At 41.2% G+C, this 18,108-nt stretch overlaps 1 protein-coding gene across 2 annotated transcripts in view; it reads left to right on the top strand.

The window, feature by feature from the left end:
- fat2 (FAT atypical cadherin 2) overlaps positions 1-18,108 on the top strand; it is a 165,811-nt gene that overhangs the window by 66,811 nt on the left and 80,892 nt on the right. For both annotated transcript variants that reach the window (XM_088080717.1, XM_042492869.2), the window contains 4 exons: positions 153-464; positions 12,431-12,489; positions 13,211-13,522; positions 15,022-15,229. In XM_088080717.1, the coding sequence (XP_087936843.1) occupies positions 153-464; positions 12,431-12,489; positions 13,211-13,522; positions 15,022-15,229 (891 nt within the window). The remainder of the gene's footprint in view (positions 1-152; positions 465-12,430; positions 12,490-13,210; positions 13,523-15,021; positions 15,230-18,108) is intronic.

Below are 18,108 nucleotides of genomic sequence, written 5' to 3' on the forward strand. Positions count from 1 at the left end.
ACGGAGGCAGATCTGCAGCTGCTGATTGAATAGTGGGACAAAGACAGGAGGGACATTAAATGATGGCGCTGTGAAGACTAAACTGTGACTGGAAACGTTCTGAGTGTTTTCTCTGACTGAGTTTAACCCCGCCTCCCTCTCACCTGCCTCAGGTGTGATTCGTACGACGGAGACGTTGGACCGCGAGACGACGCCTCACTACTGGCTCTCCGTCTACGTCACCGATCTGGGCACGGAGCCCCTGGTCTCCTGGACGCACGTCTTCCTGGAGGTCCTGGACGTGAACGATAATGCTCCAGAGCTGTCTCAGCCGGTGTACTTCGCATCCGTCCAGGAGAACGTGGACAAAGTGAAGTCGGTTGTCCAGGTGTCCGCCACAGACGTGGACACTTCCTCTGAGGGGAAGCTCTCCTTCCAGATGCTGGAGTCTCATCGGACGTACTTCGATGTGGATCCCAAAACAGGTAGGACAACAAACACTTTTACACAGATATGGTGAGAGATGTCATGTTATGTCCAGTGTGATTATACGCAGCATCGCGACATCCTGCGATCATAACAGGCGAGCATCCGCCTGTAACGTGACATAATCATAGACCGCAAATAAAGATGGACGACACGCCGCCACTGACCCCCGCTATGCTGTAAGGAGGTTAAAATATCTGACATTGGCATTTTGCGATAGCGATGTCCGTGAGAGGTGGATTCTGCGCAGCGGCGATATCCGTGGTGCTGGAGTTCCCGCCAAAACACCTGTCTGATCAATACTGAGCAGCTCCATCGAGTGCGAGCGCACGGATTGGCTGTCACAGCTGTCAATAGGCAGGTTTCCATTGACCCTCAAATTGTGCAACTTGAAACTGTGAATACAAAATGAGCCTAATGGAAACGCGTGCAAAAAAGTTTTTTGTTCTCATGAGGTGGTATTTCAGGCGATGCACATGCAGTGTCATAACAGTCTGACAGAATCCACTGACATGCAGAAATAACTCTCATGGTTGCCAGCGAAGATACTGCAGCTCATGTTTGAATTTCTTTATGTTCTTTGCAGATTTTTACTCTATTTAACTGAAACGTTTTCTGCTGGGAGTCGACATCGTCTGACACGTCGCTGTTTCAGCACGATGCTTTAAAGCTCTGTGAGTTAGTGCTCATTTAAAAACCGTGATACCAGCCGGTCGTCACCCTGCAGCTCCGTGTCACCGAGTGCAGACTCTTGAATATTCAGCGCCGCCCTGAAACGAGTAATAAAAGCTTTTTACGATCAGCAGATATACTGTGACTCTGGGATGAGGAGGATAATTGGATCAGGCTGCGCAGTGTCATCCTCTCGTTTCATGAGCAGTTTGGACAGAAATATGGCCGACTTGTTCCGCTGTGATTGATTTACGTTTTGATTCAGACTCCCTCTGTGAGTTTGAGACATCTGGACGACTCGTGTGCTGCCACACTCTCTTAGATTTCTCTTGTATTTTCTCTGGTAAGCTAAAACAAATGAGAAGTCAACTTCGGATGCACCGAACGACTTCATTATAAGTCACCTGTTAGCTCAGGTAACAAGGTTTTGTGCCGCCTGCAAAGACTCTGACGTGATTTCTTTTGTGAACATGGAAAATAACTAACTAGACAAGAAATATCCCCAAATCTGCAATATATTTTACCAAAAAATATTTTTTTTCAGAAGGGAAGATTATTCGGTTTTTTTTATAATTAGAATAATTTTATGTTTAAAATTACGTTACGTAAAAAACATAATAAAAATCTATAAAACAAATACATCTTCTTTTTTTTAACCTAGCACTTTTTTGTTGCTTATTTGCATGTAACTTTCATATAACTTTTTTAAGAGATTTATTTGCTAATCAATTTGCAAATAAATGAATAATTAAATACATTTATTAAATCAAAATAATGTAAAGAATAAGCAGAAAATCTTCATTCATACATTTATAAAAAACAATTTAACTATTATAAAAATAGTTGCCAATTTATTTTGAATTAATTGACAAATAGTTTTAGCTGCACTGCATATTGTCATAAAGTTTGTATGCAGAAATCCTAGTTTGTAAATGGTTATCTAACAAAAATAGTGGAGTAAAAAGAACAATATTTCCCTCTGAAGTACAGCAGCGTAGAAGTGGAAAGTGGCATGAAATTCAATAATCCAAATATAGAATAATTTTTATTCCTAAACACTCTAAATTTGATTTTATGATATTTGTGTAATTTTTTAATGTTCCTCATTATAAAACTAATTTATGTTTGCACTGGGGAAAAAAATGTGTATGTGAAACTTATCACTCATGTTATTTTCTCTTACCAAAGAAAAAAATTAACAATTTAAAAATTAAAAATTAACAAAATTAAAAAAAAAACAAAACACTGGTGAATGCCCGAAATCAGTGAGTACTAACAAAATAAGAACAAATCGCAGATCTGAGCAAAAAAAAAGAGAAAATCTGTTTGTAAATACTTTCTTGCATGAGGCCCGTTGTCTCCACATACCTGCATATATACAGGTATATATACATACATACATATGTATGTATGTATGTATGTATGTCCTACTGGCTGACTTACATCTGATTCAGTGGTGTAAACTCGAGGTGAGAGGAGGGCGGAAAGGGTTAATACGTCCTGATACACTGTTTCAAGTCTGAGCAGAGCGAGCGTGTGGGTGTGTCGCTGCTGAAAATGAAACTTCATAAAGAGAAACTCTGTCAGAGGTCACTCACAGACTCACTCAGCTATGCTCTGACAGGATTTAAGGAGAGAAAAGTGAAAAAGCTGTCCCGTGAATACGTCCCATGAAGACGTCCCGTGAAGACGTCCTGTGAGCCCCTCAGGTGTCTTCATCTCTGACAGTTGCAACTGAGTCATCTGCTGCTGCGGACTTTGATGTTGGGGCAAATTAGTGCAGCATTAGCTCTGACGCTGCAAGCCGCTACAGGCCCCGTCCTGCTCCCGTAATCTGCAGGTAGCTCAGGTGTGTGTCCACACCCTCGGGACAGTACACCGGAGGATTAGAGACGGAGGGCGGGTCAGAGACGTAGCACAAAGGCAGCAGGGACGGGGAGGTGTGGAGACCGCCGCAGAGTGTCGCGTTTAAACAAACTCTTTTTGTGTGAAAGCAGCTGTATTTGATATTCAGGGATGAGAAATGTGTTTGGGTTTGAAAGGATCATTGTGTCTCTGTGGACATATTTACACTAAAGAGTCCTCTGATGTCAAGAATGTAGATTTCCGAAAGCTTCTGAACTTTTATTCTGGCTCTGGATTGCTGTTAACTTCCAAATGTGAGACTTCCACGAGGCCACATCGAATAAAACAAAAAGGACAAATATGAGTTTAACATCGAGCCGATGAAACAAAAAAAGACGAAACAAACCAACGTAAAGTGAACCGATTACGTAATAAAAGGCTGAAAACAATAAAAATATCAAAAACAGAAAGAAGAAACTGAAAAACTTCAATTACGGCAAGATTGTCAGACAGTTTGTTCAAAATAAAATGATATGGCCAAAAGTATGTGGACAGCGGGTTTCCCAGGGTTGTGCATGAAACGTTAAATTCTTATTGCGTTTTGGCCTTTTGTTCACATGACAACAGCATTTTGGAGGCCTGAAAACGCAAACTTTTGAAACCAGGTGTAATATTTTGAAAACGCCGCCCGTTCTGTCACGCGGATCCTGTGAGAACAGTGACATCATGCACGTGGTTTTCTTCTGTGGTGTGTCATTACAAAGTTACACCGCCAACCGCTGGCCTGGCATGCACACTACATTTGTTTTTGTGAATCTGTGCACGCAAGGATCATTTTTACAAAATTATAATATGAACCCAGATTTATTTTTTGAACACAAAAGAAAGACTTTTTTCGTTTTCACTGGTGCTGTTTTCATCTAAATTGTTGGCCACCACAAATAGATTATACAATTAATAGGAGACTATAGTATTTTAGATTTATTTTAAATAAAAAAGTTACACCCAAGTCCAAGTACAGTCCCACAACACTGACACAGAAGTGAAGCGATGTCCTGACGTGGACACAGCAAAACATATTTTAACCACCTAAAAAATCAATATCAGTTTAAGTGTCGGCTCCTCTTCACCTTCCACAGCAGCTGATGGAGGCAGCGCTAAAGCAGCAGCTCCTACGCTCAGTGGAGAAAAACGTTTTACTCAGTGGAGTTTGGTGTTGTTTTTTTTTTTCAAATTCCCGCCGGTAAGAGCGGTCTGACTGCAGGGTAAAGTGCTGAAAATATTCTAAATATAGTAATTTATAGGGATTTTTTTTTAAACTAATCAATGAAGGCAGAGTTTGCTCAGCACCGTTTGATCATAAATGTACATAACGCATCAGTTTTTTACCCAGAATTTACTGTAAATAAACAGCTGTGATTGTGATTGGCTCGACATCATAGACGGATGAATAATATGGGATTATATCTGAAAGAGAGCAGATCTTCAGCTGTGGAGGAGTCAGACAGACTTCATCAATAAATGAATTCTCCTCGAGGACATTTAATGAGGACTCTCATTAAATGTCCTAATCGAGCTGAAACTGCAGCTCCACTAAACTGTACATGCACACGCACTGAGCAAATCTGGTTTCGGAATTATCATGTGATCTAAGATGTCCACTTACTTTAGGCCATGTTGTTAAGATCAAAAGAAAATTTGCACACAAGCTACGAAATCCATTAGGAGGATTTGTTGACATTCAAACAGATAATCTAACACTTAACTTGAAGGCAGCAACACTGCGACTACAGAGAGGAAAAATCCGATATCAGCGCTCGTGTTAATGACGGAGTTTGTGTTTCCTCAAATTACATAAAGAGTAGTCGAAACTTGATCTCCAGAACATGACCCACCTTGTCTTATTTGAACACACGATTAGTAATGTGCAGGTGAGTGGTGCAGAAACCTCTCATGCCTCGACAGGATGAGCATGACTCACGGCTGAACGCAGGTTTCTGACTAAACCTCCTGCAGCTCGTATCCTCCGCGCTGCAGAGCTGTGAGTCAAACGTAAAGAAACTTCAGCAGAGAAACGACACAAAGGAAATAAAGTCCCATCCCAGTTTTTTTTAGATTTAATCAAACTAGTTATTGTGTGACTTTAACAGCAGGTTTGTGCAGCGAGCGAGGGCGTGCCAAATTACCAAAATGACCAAAAATCAGTGATATAATCATCTATAATCAGTGTAGGTTTCATTATGTGTTTGTGTTTTTTGTTTTTTTAGCAAGGCCAGACAAGTCAGGAATGTTCCCAATTCATTAGAGTTTTGCAACGATAGATTCTTCAAGTTATTGCAGAGCCTCTTAGATCGACAGACACATTTCTGCAGTCGTCTTTATTTTCACATTTTTACACTTTAAATGCTACAAACGGAGTCTGGTGATGTTCTGTGTTTTTCGGATTGTCAACAAATTCACCGAAAATGACCAAACCGACTGTGAGTGTTTCCTTCACAGTCTGATCTTCTTCCTCTGTGTGCAGTTGCTGTTAAAAACAAATCAATGAGCCACTGAGCGATTTACTAACTTTGTTGGTTTGAATCTAAAAGTGAGATTTGATGACTGTGAATTAAATACAGAATAAAAGCAGACAAATTCTTCAAAAGTGTCACAGTATCATAACTAATAATGACGATGCTTCTGCACTGATCACTGATAAAAATAATAAAATTAAAGAATGAAAATTAAAGAAAAGAAAAAGAAGAAAGATTAAAAAATTCAAAAGAAGAGAAATAGAAAGACATGTATAGAAGAAAGAGAAATAAAATAAATAAAAAGACTGGATTGCGGGTGGCAAATGCGCATGTTGTAAATAATGAGGTGAAGACCTCCTCTGTGTCCTCCTCACATTTGAATGTCCGAATGTTCATTTGTGAAAAAATCTGTCTTTGCATGTATGCAGATGATGTCAGTCTCACAGTTCGTCCTTCACTGAGGCGCTGGACTCGTTTGCATACGCGCTGCTGAAAAGTGGCCTTTTTTTGGTGCAAAACCACCTCCGAATGAGGCCTCAGCGTCCAGATCTCTCTGCGTCCTCAGGGGCTCTTTGGTGCTTTCACACCTGCTCTGAGAGCCGTCCACTCATGATAAAATCACTCAAGATGCTCATTAATACCAGATATAAACACGGCCTCTGTCTATAACTTTCCACTGACTCTTAAAAACAAGTTTCTGTTTTAGTGTCTCTCCTTGAGAGAGAGTTTGTCCGCTCAGCGAGGCCGCAGTGATCAGATATCTCTGTTAGTTAGTGAGTCGTTTCCATCTCAGATCTGATCAGATAGTCCTCGGATAACGAGCGGCTCTTTAAGGCTCAGCGGTGCCAGAGCAGCGGGTTTGTTTTTTAAGAGTTTGCTCTTGTAATTAGTGATGAATTGGGCTGTTTGTGTCTCTTTTCAGGGGCTTTGTTTATGCTCTCGACTTGATTTGCATACATTTATCACTGAAGAAGTCGTTAAGCGTTCTTAATTCAAGAAAAAAAGAAAGTGAATTTGGACTCCAGCCTTCAGTTTTGATGTGTCTGACTGACTCGTACTGAGAGTTTCTCCCTCATTGATATTTCTTAACCGTCGCTCCGAAATGCCTCATGATTTAAGACGTGGCGCACCGAGTGTGTAAATAAAGGCTCCATTAAAACAACTAAGATGGGAAGTGGCAGCTGCTGGCGGTGAATCTGGAGGGAAAGACCAGGAAACAAACAAACCAGGTCCCGACATGTCAGACATCTCTGTTTATCTTCACGTGGTTTTGACAGCCGTCCACACGGCTGAGTGAAAACAGGCGACAGCAGAGAGAGAGCGGCTTCAGCCCCGATTCCCACGTCTGCACTAACGACTAAAACACACTTTCTAATGTGCCCCACCTGTCCTAATGATGTCCTCTCAGCGGGGACTGTTTGCTCTGTCATAAAAGGCCCGAACGACCCTCAGAGGGCTCTTTTAACCCTCAGCTCTGTCTGCAGGGACAAGCTCACACACCTCCCGTCTCCCTCTCACTCTGTCCTGACAAATAAACAGCTCTCTGCGGGATTTTCTACCTAAATTACATCAGTCTGTGCGACCCCAGTGGAGAACATAGACTCCGTGCGTGCAGTGATTTCTTCCTTTAACTTCCTCCTTTGGTGGTTTATTCAGAAATATTCAGTCCTGCTGATCCTCCAGCAGCAGAGTTTTCTTCAGACTTTGATTAATGTTGGTTTATTCAGGAGAAATGTGATGCTGTAATTATGGTTTCCGAGTCTGCAGAGTCACCAGGGTCCATGTTATATAAATGTTTTATCAGCATGTGTACGAACATGTTGGCCTTGTAGACACTCCGAATAAATATTACCGTTTGCACACACACACACACACACACACACACACACACACACACAAATATATATATATATATATGAACTATAAATATTGAACCTTTTTTTTTTTTACAATATTGTAATTTTTTGAGATGCACCTGTATGTTTTCCAACAGGGCCTCTAATAAATGGTCCAGCTCCAAAAATATGAAATCGATTTTTGGTGGCGGATGTTATAATGGTGGCAGGCCGCCAAAAATGCACGAATGTGCGGGAAACCAGGAGCACCACAGATGAGAGGAACATTTTTGATTTGGGAGCACACTGTCCCTTTAAAAGGAAACTAGCAGACTTTTTGTGTTCGTTTGCGTTTGCATTCGACCTTTGAAAGCTTAAAACCTCCCTGACTGCAGACTCAGAGGTGATTAGTGCATCTAATCAGCGAGAGGAAAGAGTTGTACTGGTCGGTTTTCACACCTGTGCACACCTGGCCGTCAGCTGAACAGAAGCCGACCTGTTGCCGCGGTGACATGCGTGACTCTGTCACAGTCCAACATGGATGAGCTGCACCTGTCTGTCAGCGGCCGACTTTCTGATGTTCCTGTTTCTGTCAACACAGTTTTTACACCCTGAAATTTAATATCTTTGACTTCTTACCGCACCGACCGCCATAAATCAGCGCGGCCCAGATGTTCTTATAATATCTCTTCTTAATGCGCTCGTCTGCAGCAGCTCTCGCAGCCTCGGGTCGCTTTCTGCTCTAACAGAACATGTTTTCCATCATGTTGGGAGGTCAAATCCTGCAATTTCTGCAACTTTCCAAAAAACGGCAATCACGCAGCGTTCAGCCAGGTGTGCATGAGGAAGAGGGCAGAATCTGAAGGTTCCTGTCAAACTGTTTTCAACACAATTTCTTCTGTCACATTTCATGTGATCAGCCGAGTGCAGCACGGTGAATGTCTCTGTGGAGAAACTGTTAAAAAACCTGCACAATTATACAGATGCCATTATGAGGTTAAAGATACAAACTCTACTAACTGTCAGTGCAGATTAAGGTGGCAAAGGGTGAGATTGTTACGCTATGATAACCATCTCATAAAAAGTACATTATCATCATCAGTTAAAATGACCCCTAAAGGAAAAATAGAAATATGTGTGAAAAGTCTGACAGGCTGTAGAGAAGGAAAAATGATTCGCATGTGCAGGTTAAATTATCCATGTTGTTGCATTTTCTTCCAATAGATTAATATGTGGAGGCTCATGCAAACGTTTGAAAACTTTGTGTTTAAAGAAAAGATTCCGTTATTTATTTTATTTATTCTGTCCCATTATTTAACAATTAAGACCTAACAAAGCTGACTTACTGCAGAGCTTCATTGAACAGCCTGGGCTTTTATTAGCTTAAATCATTGAGCTCAGCAGGCGTCTATGTGAAGACGTGCTTTTAATTTCCTTCACACAAAACTGTTGGTCAGCAAAGACGGAAATACAATCAGATTAGTCATTTAACCCTTAGACACCTGGGCGAATTGGCTTTATTTAATTTAATTGTATTTTTTTAGATATGAGGGAAGAAGGTAATGAGCAACAAAAGAAGAAATGACCCAAATACAAAGAGAAAAAAAAAGAAAAAAAAAAGAAACCGGATTCCTCTGGACTTCTATACCAGTATTCATCACTGTAGCTTTAAAATTCAGCCCGTTACAGCCTCTTAACGTGGTAAAAAAAAACACCCAAAAAAACACCGTGATTAACATGTTCATGCTGAAAGCCTTATATAATACCATTTTTATCAAACTCTTAAGAAAGTGACTTTATTTTGTCTCTTAAATTAAGTAACCTTTATGAGTTAGTGTGTTGGCGATGTAAGCTGCTCTTGTACATATAAGCAATGCAGTTTTATTTGTTAAACACATTTCACACGACAGGGCAATTAAAGTGCTTTACAGAGCAATAAAATGTGAAAACATAATTAAGGACACAGATTTACAATCAAAACGTAAAGAGATAAGATACAAAGGGTACAATTAATTACTAAATGATTTGAAAATTTTAGAATAAACATGTCTGCTGTAGAGTCGATCTGGTACAGAAGCTGATTTTCATCCTTTAAAAAGCTAAAGGAGGCTCAGATTCTTATAAAAGCTGCTCTGAAGAGAGATCCTTCAGCATTTCACACCTGCAAGAAACGTGTGGAGGTTTCTTCTCTCCTTTCATTGGTGTGAAACACACACGCACACACACACACACACACACACACACACACACACACACACACACACACACACACACACACACACACACACACACACACACACACACACACACACACCCGAGCCTGTTGTTATGCAGCTGCTGTGTCTCCTCTCTCTCTATAAGTGCTAATAGCTTCCTCTAAACACTTCATTCATTCAGTCAAGACGAGGTCAAAAGCCCAACGGGGAAATCGACTCAAACTGCAGTAAAAACAGAAAAGACAACAAAATGAATCCAAGTACACTGAAGTGCATGAGGCAATAAACAAAGTGTCTTAATTAAATGATAAATAACTTTATGAAATATAAAAATAGATAGACGATGATGTATTTTCGTGTTATGCATTCAGTGTGGGCTTCCAAGACACCAAAATTGCAGTTGCAGCAGTCAAATAATTCATTACATTTTATTTCATTATAAGGATTTAAAAAAAAAAAGATTTCACGGCTCAGTCTTAAACAAGATATTCTGCCTTCTTTCATGAGCTTGAACAAGAAAATTTCCTCATAATCATCCAACCAGAAGAAGTCTGCATAAATTGAAGAGAAACTTTCCTGCTTCTTCTTTTAAGGTTGACATATATTTGTGAATATTATCATTATTCTGGAGATGTGACAATCTTCCAGAGAAGATCTTTTTTTTTAAAAAAAGGAATAAAGAGCTGGATGACTCCACTGATCTGTGATGAGTTCGGTAGTTTATCTTTGACAGCGAGCTAAACGAGTAAAACCCACATTACAGCTCTGCTTCTGCAGTGTGTGTCCCTGTCAGCGGGTAAATAAAGTGTAGGTGTGAAGTGAAGGAACAGCTGTGGACGCACAAACAGCAGGACTGAAGCCAAATGTTTCCGATCAACCTGCTGAGCCACATACTTTATAACTGATATCAGAAACACAAACGCTGAATCACCAAACCGTCGTCTGGAGCTGCTGATGATGAGCAGCCTGTCGGTCTGTCCGTGGTTTTTTCTCACCGCTGAATCTCATCACACCGTCCTTGTTGAAATCACCGTGGAGATGATCGGCGAGACAGACAGAGAAAGTGAAAAATTGTAAAAAATGAGATTAAAATTTGTCCTTGATCCTGCCCCTTTGTAGTTAAAGGGTGAGTTGATCAAAATCACCAACTACATTAAAATTTCCATCCGGTTGCTGCTGACGGCATCATTCAATTCCTGCAGTGCATTTTTTTGAATTTGCATCCGAGTCTTGCGCCCTGTCGGCTCTGAACAAGGTCCGTCCATCCTGTACAACAGCTTGATCCAGGATGTTAGGGGTTAACCATGTCTCTGTGAAGATGTGTGCAGAGCAGTCTCTGATTTCCTGTTGCTGAGTGAGCCTCAATCACGTCTCATTCACTTTATTTTCATTTCTCCCCTCTGGTCTGACTGGCCGCTTGGTGTATGCTGTTTGTGGGGATCCTCTCGCAGTCTGCTGCATTCAGCCCAAGCTCCACACAACTTTTCCCGATGTTGATAAGAGCTTCTCTGTCGTAGGTTCATGGAGTCAAAAAAATAGAAACATATAGCAAAATGTAGCAAGGATTTGAGGAGCTGCTGCCTGCTGCATCTACATTTGCTGCCGTCCGTAACAAGTGATGCAGAATCACTTTTTTGTCTTCTCTCGCTCAACAGTGAACACCACACGGTCACAGTCTGTGCAATGTGACATTATTTAATTTATATGTTTTGTAAATTGTATTTATCTGCAGATGTGGGACACAGTCATTGTTTTGCAAGTCATATGTGGGTCTCAAGTCTTTGCACTCAAGTCCCAAGTCCTGAAATTTGAGTCTCAAGTCTTAAACAAGTCATAAGTCGTTCTCCACTTAATGTAACACCACTTTTTCATTCATTCAAACCTTTTTTTGAGACCCTCATTATCAATGATGCTGAGTGGGTACAAAGACATTAAAACAATCAACAAGCAAACAGTTAAAATAGAAACAAAATCACAAAACAACAAACAATAATAGTTACGTAGATAGCTAAAAATACAAGATAACATACATGTTGTGGTGTAAAAGCATAATTAAAAGCATTCACAGTCAATTAAAACAAGATTTGAATTAAGAATATTTTTGAATTATTGTTGTGATGGTGGAAGAGTTTAAGTTTAAGTTCCTTTGCAGATTATTAGTAATTATATAATACATTTACAGAAATCCTAATTAAAAAAAAAAAATTTGTTGCTTTGGGGTTTGTATTTATTTGTTTATACAAGTTTGTTGGAAGTTTTCGTTAGTAATTTTTGACTTGCATGTTTTGCAAAAAAACGTTTTCATGTTTTTTTTCTTCTGCAACTTGATTTGATGCAGTTTGATGGGTTCAAACAAAGTGGATAATTTGTGGAACTGAACAGCATTAATGTTTGTTTTTTCAAAAAATGGAGGGAAATTAATAAATTCGTGGCACACTTTTTAAATGATCGTTTGGCTTTGAGGAAAGTTTTCATAGTTTTTATACGAGGCCGAAGTTTTAGTGTTAGGCAGCAGAAAACTGTTGTACTGCTCTGAAACACACAGGGATAAACTTTAAGGTGGACACACAGAAACACCACATACACCACCAACAACAACAGAAATAACATCCATAAACCAAACTGTGTTTACCCTGTTAGACAGACACACACACACACACACACACACACACACACACACACACACACACACACACACACACACACACACACACCTACAATAACAGAAGCAGTCACCTTCCTAACTGTCTGTGTTTGTTTGTTTAGGTGTGATTAGCACTCTTACTTCCTGGGACTCACACACACACACACACTGACCACATCGATTCTTTTTCTGTTTGTGTGTGTGTGTGTGTGTGTTTGTGTGTGTGTGCGTGCGCAGGTGTTATCAGCACTCTCTCAGCGTTGGATCGGGAGGATAAACCGGAGCACAGCATCGAGGTGAGACTGTGAAGCTCAGACGGGAAAAACAAACCCTGGTGTTCTGCAGAGTATCAGACTGTCTGAGTATCAATAAATCCACAACAGCATCTGTTCTACAGACTGTTTATGTGCTTTTCACACCTCACACATATCATCCCGAGTTAAAACTGGTCGTTAAAGCTTCACACTACATGACTTTCAGAGTCGTCAGATCTCTGAACTGTTCACACTAATCAGGAGTCTTGAAGTCAGCTGACAAACACCACAAGATCTTTAACCACCTGGTTCTTCAGGTGCTTTTCTGAAAATATTTAATACAGAAAGTGACAAGGCAGCAATCTGAGTGAGATATTTAAGTAATAACTAACAGAAACATCACATGCAACAGTCCACCTTCCACCGCCTCTGTCTCAGTGCGCTTACATGCACAGTTTAGTGGAGCTTCAGTTACAGCTCGATAATTTAATGTGCCTCCTGTCTTCTTACTTCTGTCTTACCAGGTTGCTCATTGCCTTTTTTCCTCATGTTTTCAAAAGAAATCGGACCAATTTGCTCAGGATTTAAAGCTTTAAATACCTGTGAAAGGCGTCTGAACACAGACCAAAAACAGTCTTGTCAGTCCAGATTTCAAAGGGTTAACGGGGAAAGGGTTTCATCACCAAACGAAGCTGAGTTAGCTGAGTGTTTAATCTGTCTTTGAAGTAAGAATCTCTTAACTCTCTCTCTTCTAAACCTTCAGGTCATCGTATCAGATAACGGATCTCCGTCTCTGCGCTCCACTGCCACCGTCGTGATCCGAGTCCTGGACGCCAACGACAACCGGCCCAAGTTCACCGACAAACTTTTCCACGTCAAGCTGCCCGAGCAGCGCCAGCGGGCGGGTAAACAGGAAGTCTGCAGGATGGTCGCCCGCGACGACGACGAGGGCTCGAACGCCGTGGTGACCTACAAGCTCCAAGACAACAAGGACGACAGCTTTGAGATCGACGCGGTGACGGGCGTGGTGACATCACAGGGCGACTTCTGGCCTGGAAACTACAGTATTCTCACGGTACGAGTCCAGATCTTAATGTGGCTTCATGCAGCTTTTCTACAAAATCTGATAAACCCACAAAGCCGTGACGCTGAAACGTGTCTGTCAGCGAGCGTCCTAATGAGTTTTTTTTAGGACAGACTGGAGGTAAATTCTCTCTCTGAGGAGTTGTGCTTCATTTAAGCGTCTCTGTAGGAGGCGTGGAGGCCTTATAGTCTGAGGCGAGCCCACCAGCTCTGCTAAAGAGGCTAAATTACCCGTGCTTAATTCGCTGAAAGGCCCCTCGCCAACACCTGCTCTGACACTAACGAGCGGCCTCAGTCCTTGTCATCGCTCTGCATTGTAGAAGTCAAGGAGTTCAAAACAGTTTTTCGTCCTCAGAAAGAGATTCTGTTTCTCTTGATGTCGAGCAGCTTCACAGAAACTAAAGGAGGCGGTCAATGTTTCATATGTCTCTTAACAAATGTAACAAAGAACCAAACCAACAGACCGTCAGACCGTCTTTCTGTACTTAACGACTTCCCGCTCTGTTACTGTCACTCAGCCCAAGTCTTTAAGAAATCACTCATTCAACAGCTGCTCACTTCAGTTTTTATCAGACAAACAAGAGGAAATAGGGACTTTGTTTGGGACTACTTTCAGCAGCGGATTAATCCACATTTGGTGCTCCAGTGAGTATCAGTGGCAACAGGACAAAGTGGCTCATTTTTGTGGTTTTGCAGTTTTTTTTTAATTGAGTTGCATGTTGTTGTAGGTCTGCTTTTTTAGGTCATTATAGTGGATTTTTTCATTTAGTTTTTATTTTTACTCTGTTATCAGTACCAGCAGCAGAGTGCACTGTTTTGATCATAAACAGCAAAATAATATCCAGCTAAAAAACAGTTTAAAATGATCACCTTCTTTTGACACTAAGACTGTACCCGACTCAGAATTATTGCAGTTGAATCAGACGCAGCCTTTAGATGCAAAGATTCAATTATTTTTTTATTTTCCCCCATGTATTTTTAAATTTTTAACAGGCCCAGCCTGACGTTCACTGTGACAGCGGCCTTTATTTTATATAGTAAACAAATGGTGCTCATGGTGGATCAGCAATGGGTTAAGAGCAGAGGAAGAGAGAAGATAATATTGTTGCAGAGCCGCACGGTGCAGAGTGTCTCTTCCTCTGTGCCGCTGCGTCGCGTCCGCTGCAGCTTGTATCAAAGAGTAGCGTGAAAGTCAAGAGCACTCACTCTGCAGCAAAATCTAGGGACCAAAACTTCCCCAGAAGTCCACTGCACAACACGCTGACGAGCAAAACAACAAAAACTGAAAAATGACTGCTCAACTTGTACAAATGTAGTAGTCTTATCTTATCAGCACCAAGAACAAGTGCTCATTTAAAACTGTGAGGGGGGCGTGGCTTGACTGACTCCCAGAGTCCTCCAGTTTTTCGGTGTTTCTCGGTGTTTCTATTTTTAGTAAAACCTTCTTTAGAATATTAATTGATATTAAATTATTTCTTTGTTACTCTCCAGATTAAAGCTACAGACCAGGGCAGCCCATCACGCTCGTCCACGGCGAGACTCGACATCGAGTGGATCGCCCGCCCGCCGCTGTCTGCTGAGCCAATTACGTTTGATGAGCCCCACTTCACCTTTGCCGTCATGGAAACGGAGCCTGTCACTCACATGGTGGGCATCATCATGACAGAGACGCACCCGCTGAGGTGGTTCGACATCATCGGTGAGACACACACACACACACACGCACGCACACACACACACACACACACACACACACATGCACACACACACACACACACACACACACACACACACACTGCGTTATTGATCGGTGGCAGTTTGCAGGTGATGAAAACAGAATAAACTTCAGTCTCTGATGAAAAACAAGCACCGCACAAACGAGGGTAATGATCTCTAAAAGAAGACAAAGGACGGAAATAAGAAATCTATTAGTTTCTATTTCCACGCGACACTCTGTTTGTCAACAAAGGGCAAAAAAACAAACGGCGAGCTGCTTCAGTCGTAGCTCAGTGATCACTGCGTGATGACTCCTCGTAGATCACAGAGGCTCCGACGTTAAACTCCTGCAGCCACGGCGAGCAGCTCAGCCTGTTAGGAAATTATATCTGACATTCACTATATTGCCACTTACAGTGAAGTGCTGACTCTGAGAGCGCCGGCTCTCCGAATACAAACAGGCTCCAGCCGTCATCCATCCATATGAGCCTCCATATAAACAGCAGACGAGTTATTTTCCAAAGGTCAGCAGAGTCCTGCGGCGCTGAGTGATAAGGTGTCCCAGAATAGTTTTCAGCTTCACAGAAGTCGTGTGACTTTTCAGACGCTGAGTTATATGTTACATGTGGAGGAGGACGTGATGTTTCCAGGCTGAGGGATTCAGAGCCTAAATCGCAGACTTTTCTCTGTCTGCTCCGTATGTGTTTTTTTTCTTTCTTTTGAAGCTAATCTTTATGTTTTCAGATGATTTTTCCTGGACGCTCTCACTCTGAGCGTGAGCGTGAGGGATCTCGGCCCGTATTCACAAAAATTATTGGATCACTCTCAGAGAGCTCCAAACTTGGCTTAAAAATGTTTTAGCTACGGAGTGATTTAAGAAAATTCTCAAAGCAGCTTTAAGAAAGAAAGGCACAGAAACTTTTATCTTTGTGATGAAGTGTGGTTTATCCGGTTGCTAGGTTTTATATATTCTTATATATATATATATATATATATATATATTATATATTTATATATTCAAAGTGGGTTTCCATTACAAATTTGTGCAAAACAAAAAAAAAAAAAGGTTTAATGGAAATCCGCCTATTGTTAGAATCAACATGGTATTAAATTAACTTCCTGTTGTTCTGGTAGTTAAAACACTTTTCTCACCCGTTATTTGTGGTTTCTCTCATATCGTGTCCCTCTTAAAGCATAAATATGGTGATCAGCGCAGGGAGAATGATGTTCAGAGGGCTTTGAAGTGACTGCATATTTTCTCTGTGAAAGGTCACTGAGGTGACAATTTAATCCACAGAAAGACACTTTACAGCCACTGAAAGAAAATCACAGACATGATGAGCCTCAGAGGGGGAATGTAAGACTTAACAGAGGAACTGAAATTACCTCGTTTACGTGGGAAATGCAAGTACACACTTACCTTCCACTAACCCAGTGAACATGCACACACATGAACACAGAGGCAAAACTGCAGGCAGTCAAAAAAATGTGACTGGAAGTGAAAATCTGAGCATAAATATTAGATTTAAAAAAACAGGGTTCATACTATCTTGAAGACCCTGGAAAACTCATGGAATTTGTAAAAAGCAATTTCCAGGCCTGAAAAAGTTTTGTAAACCTAAATATAAATTGAAAATTTTGGGAAATTTTTTTAAAGGAAACATTTTTTTTAAAAAATGTTTTTTTAAAAATTAAAAAATTTTTTTTTTTTTTAAAAGTTGCATTTTTTTAGTATCACAAAAAATAAGGAAAAAATAACCCCACCCCACCCCAAAAATCACCAAAATCAAAAAGAAAACATACCCTATAAAGCTGCGAGGGTTTGGAAAGAGTTTTTGTAAAAACAATTCTGCAGTAAAAATAAAAAATAAATACAAGATACAGACATTTAAAGTTGTATGTCCCACCCCTAAGCCAAATAAAAAAAATCCCCCTTCAGTGCTTAAAAAGTCAGCTGACATGCCTCCACCTGTTTTGCATCACCCCCTCTCCTCTCATAAATAACAAGTCTTTAAGTTTATTTAAACATTCAGTATATATTTTTTAAAAAGCTATTGTTATGCTATGTAGTAATGAAAAATAACCAATAAGGAGTATTGTGGTTGTTTCAGAGAATGTAGTCTTTAAAATTTGCCTTAAGGTCATAGAAAAGTCATGGAAATTTATTGGTAAAAATTTGTTTTAAACCCTTGAAAAATGTTTTGAGGAAAGACGGACGGAGAAAACATAAATAAATGCAAACAAAAGCGCTGAAGCGTTGCTGGAGAGATGGATGAATCGAGGAAAAAAAGGTCTTGGTGTCAGCGGTGTCAGCGGGACGGTTTCTCTCTGTGAGGATAAATCAGCAGCGCTCGTCCTCTCATCGCCTGCCAGATCACCACAGGAGGGACGGCTGGTCACTCCTCCTCCTCTTCCTCCTCCTCTCTGGCTTCTCTCAGCCTCAAACATTACAAGAGGGACGGCCACAGAGAGCTTTATCGACAATAAAAGACGTAACAGTGTTTATTGATGAAATCGACCCTCTGGACGTGTCGGCGCCTCGTTCTCTTTCAGCCTCGGAGGAAAACACATCAGAGCCGGCCGGGCTGTTTCCTGCCAGGCGGGGCAGCAGAGAAAGACCGAGGTTCCTCCTGTTCGGTTCTCTGTGCCAAACTCGATCTGTGCCAGAGCCCAACAGAGCACAGCAGACTCTCTCTGCAGCCCTGAGGGGACGCTCGGTTGTCTCAGAGCTGCTGGCGCCGGATGTGTCATCCTCTGACGTCCGTGGGTTATGTTTTCAAGAGTCCCGATGAGGAGTCTTTGGCGGCCGTGGGTCAGAGGGCCGGTGGTCGGTGAACGCAATCATTTTTCCTCCTGATGGCA

The sequence above is a fragment of the Plectropomus leopardus genome, chromosome 8, assembly GCF_026936395.1.
Source record: "Plectropomus leopardus strain MGB_pleo_1.0 chromosome 8, ASM2693639v1, whole genome shotgun sequence".
NCBI lineage: Eukaryota > Metazoa > Chordata > Actinopteri > Perciformes > Serranidae > Plectropomus > Plectropomus leopardus.